This window comes from Chaetura pelagica, unplaced genomic scaffold (genome assembly GCF_000747805.2).
Source record: "Chaetura pelagica isolate M959 unplaced genomic scaffold, ChaPel_1.0 scaffold146, whole genome shotgun sequence".
Lineage (NCBI taxonomy): Eukaryota > Metazoa > Chordata > Aves > Apodiformes > Apodidae > Chaetura > Chaetura pelagica.
In genome coordinates this window covers 522830-525878 of record NW_009953645.1, presented here as the reverse complement: position 1 = coordinate 525878, position 3049 = coordinate 522830, and the positions used below count along the sequence as shown (strand labels likewise).

General features: G+C 62.8%; 1 protein-coding gene across 2 annotated transcripts; it reads left to right on the top strand.

Moving 5' to 3' along the window:
* The first annotated feature begins 621 nt into the window (after positions 1 to 621).
* Positions 622 to 2570, top strand: MYL9 (myosin, light chain 9, regulatory). 2 transcript variants are annotated; one of them, XM_009999844.1, is made up of 3 exons: positions 622 to 839; positions 1969 to 2130; positions 2305 to 2570. In XM_009999844.1, exons 1-3 carry the CDS (start codon positions 656 to 658, stop codon positions 2475 to 2477), a joined length of 519 nt encoding a protein of 172 aa, XP_009998146.1. In that variant the 5' UTR covers positions 622 to 655; the 3' UTR covers positions 2478 to 2570. The 2 variants fall into 2 exon arrangements, with proteins under 2 accessions (XP_009998146.1, XP_009998147.1); XM_009999845.1 differs by lacking the exon at positions 1969 to 2130 and having other exon boundaries at positions 656 to 839; positions 2305 to 2477.
* Positions 2571 to 3049: the final 479 nt, after the last annotated feature.

Here is a 3049-nt window from a genome sequence, read left to right as displayed (position 1 = left end):
CTGGAAGTGGCAGCAGGAGGTGGGATGGATGAGTGGATGGATGGAGAGCAGGGAGGGGGATGGGAGGTGCTGGTATGTGAGGAATGTGCCCGGGGCAGATAACCCCTGGGTGCTGAGCCCACCTCCTGGGAAGCGCAGGATGCACAGGGACACCCCTCGCCCAGGGCTGGGCTGGGGAGAGCCCTGCTGGAGGCAGAGGGCTAGGGGGGCACAGCCAAGCTCTGTCCAAAATGCTGAGGCACCTGTTCCCAGGGCCCCCTGGGACTGATGGCAGAGGGGAGACGCTGGTGCTGGGATTGGCACCTCTGCCTGTGCCTGCGATGCCAAGGGGACAGGCAGCCAGCAGGTCAGGGGGCTGGGGGCTGAGAGAGGGCAGGCAGGGAGCCCGTGGGGACAGCCCTGGGGAAGGGGGGACAGCAGGCACTGCCAGCTCTTGTGACTCCTCAGAGCCTGAGTCTCCCCTGTCCCCATGTCCAACCCAGTGAGCACCTTGTCTCACTGTTACCAAGCTGTGTGACAGGCAGGGAAACTGAGGCACGGGACTGGAGGTGCCAAGAGCTGTGTGTCCCTGTGTCTGCCTGGGTTCTGCCTGTCCCCAACCCTCCTGACACCCCTGCCTGCTGCCCTGCCCCCAGGTACCCCCCCAGCTGCCAAGATGTCCAGCAAACGTGCCAAAGCCAAGACCACCAAGAAGCGCCCGCAACGCGCCACCTCCAACGTCTTCGCCATGTTTGACCAGTCCCAGATCCAGGAGTTCAAGGAGGCCTTCAACATGATCGACCAGAACCGCGACGGCTTCATTGACAAGGAGGATCTGCACGACATGCTGGCTTCCCTTGGTAGGGGGACCCTTCCCTTGTGCCTTCATGTCTCCCTCTGTCCCCAGCACCCCCTCAGCCGGTGGGGAGAGCTGCTGGGTCATCTGGTGCTCACGCCGGGGCTCAAGGCTGGCACTGATGGGATGCTGCTGAGGCACAACTCTTGCGCTTTGGGCCAGTCCTATGCTGGCTGCAAAACCAGCAGGTTTTGCGGGGGGGCTGGCACTAGTTGACCATAGAAGGTGCATTTGTGGAGGCACCCAAGGGCAGCAGCTGGGGGTGTTTCTCTTCCAGCTGTACTCACTAAAAGGGAAGAGACCCTTGGTGTTGGGGAAGCTCTGCCCTAGGAGCAGTCACCAGCTGCAGCCATGGAGTAGGAGTATTTGAGTAGTCTCATCTCAGGATATCACCTGGGATCATCTGCTGCAGGACAAAGCTCTCTGTTGCTCTCAGCCTGGGTGACAGAAGAGGCACCAGCATGATTCCTCAGCCTCTTGAGACTCAGTTCTGGCTGCACTGCCCACCCAGAGCCCACTGCTCCTTTGCTTCAGGCCACAGCACCCACCTCCTGCTCCCTGCGGTACTTCCATGGCACCTTGGGAGGTCTGTCAATGATTGACACAGCAGCCAAACCTGTTCTGGAGATCCTGCCTGGCCATGGGAGGGACCTCCTTCCTCCCTGGGAGTCGCAGCTCTGGGAGCAGGGAGAGGCCAGGCACGGGGGGCACGGGGACCTGGGCAGGGGTTGTTAACCCCCCCCGGTGCATCCGTGGCAGGAGCAGTTCTAGGGGCATCAGCAGCACCAGGCTCTTGAGGGGACATGGCTGCCCTGCTCCTCGGGTGCTGCGTGGCAGGGGAACAGGGCAAAGCTGTGGCTTCAGTTCCCAGGGACTCCCAGATGGATCCCTGTGCCTCCCGTGGGGTTGAGCCTGGCACAATGTGCTTCCATGGGGTGTCTGGCATGGGGCAGGACACAGAGAGAGTTGTCAAGGTGGGGAGCCCTGGGCACTGTGGAAACCCCCTTCTCTTTGTTTGGGGGGTCATTTGTGATGGAACAAAAAGTTCCCAGGCAGTGGGGGGACAGGCTGGCCCTGGGGACGGGCACTAGGGGGGACAGAGCTCACCCACACCCCCTGCCTGTGTCTGGCAGGGAAGAACCCCACCGACGAGTACCTGGAGGGCATGATGAGCGAGGCGCCGGGGCCCATCAACTTCACCCAGTTCCTCACCATGTTCGGGGAGAAGCTGAACGGCACCGACCCCGAGGACGTGATCCGCAACGCCTTCGCCTGCTTCGACGAGGAGGCCTCAGGTACGGGCAGCCCCTTGTCCCTGAGGCCAGGACAGAGGCTGGGGCTGCACCCCTGGGGACAGCCCAGCCCCAGAGCAGGCAGGCTGGGCAGGGGGGTCTGCAAGGTAGGTGAGAAGGTCCTGTTGCTCAGCCCGTCTGTGGTGTCCCCTGCTAACGCTGCCCCTGCTCCCGCAGGCTTCATCCACGAGGACCATCTGCGCGAGCTGCTGACCACCATGGGCGACAGGTTCACTGACGAGGAGGTGGATGAGATGTACCGGGAGGCGCCCATCGACAAGAAGGGCAACTTCAACTACGTGGAGTTCACCCGCATCCTGAAGCACGGGGCCAAGGACAAGGACGATTAGAGCTCAGGGCCACTCGGCCCCTCTGCATCCCCTGGCACACGCCCCACACCCCTCGGCCCCCCTTGCTGCCCCACAGCAGGCTCCCCCTGTGGGAAACACCTCCCAGGACCAGCACCCTGCACTGGGTGGTGCTTGGAGGGGAAGCATTCCCTCACTTTGCTGCTGTGCTCCCATCCAGCAGCCCCAGAGCTCCCCTCCCATCGCCTTTCCCACCCACATCTCGACCTGCTGGGACCCCCAGCCTGGCTGGGAGCAGCCACTGATCCCCTTGGAACACCGTCCTGCCAGTGCCATCTCAGGGCTGTGGCACAGAACGTGCCTCTCCCGTCTCCTGCTGCCCTCCCTTCCACCCCAGCTCTTTTAGGGCTTCAAAGCCAATGATCAGAAGGATTTGGGAGACGAAGCATCGGATAAAACCCGCTGGGTGTGGGTCAGTGGTGTGTGGTGTGTAGCTCCCTGCTGACCCTTGCCATGCCGGGTAGTGGGCCTGGGGGGGCTGAGCTTGGACACCACAGCCCCCTCCTCATTGCCACTGCCAGCCCAGGCCCCTTCCAGAAGGGCAGCCTGGTTTC

Excerpts from the sequence above, each read along its gene's own strand:
- MYL9 (XM_009999844.1), top strand. The coding sequence starts at position 656 with ATGTCCAGCAAACGTGCCAAAGCCAAGACCACCAAGAAGCGCCCGCAA. Across the intron at positions 840-1,968 it reads CGACATGCTGGCTTCCCTTG|GGAAGAACCCCACCGACGAG; the intron begins GTAGGGGGACCC and ends TGTGTCTGGCAG. Across the intron at positions 2,131-2,304 it reads CTTCGACGAGGAGGCCTCAG|GCTTCATCCACGAGGACCAT; the intron begins GTACGGGCAGCC and ends CTGCTCCCGCAG.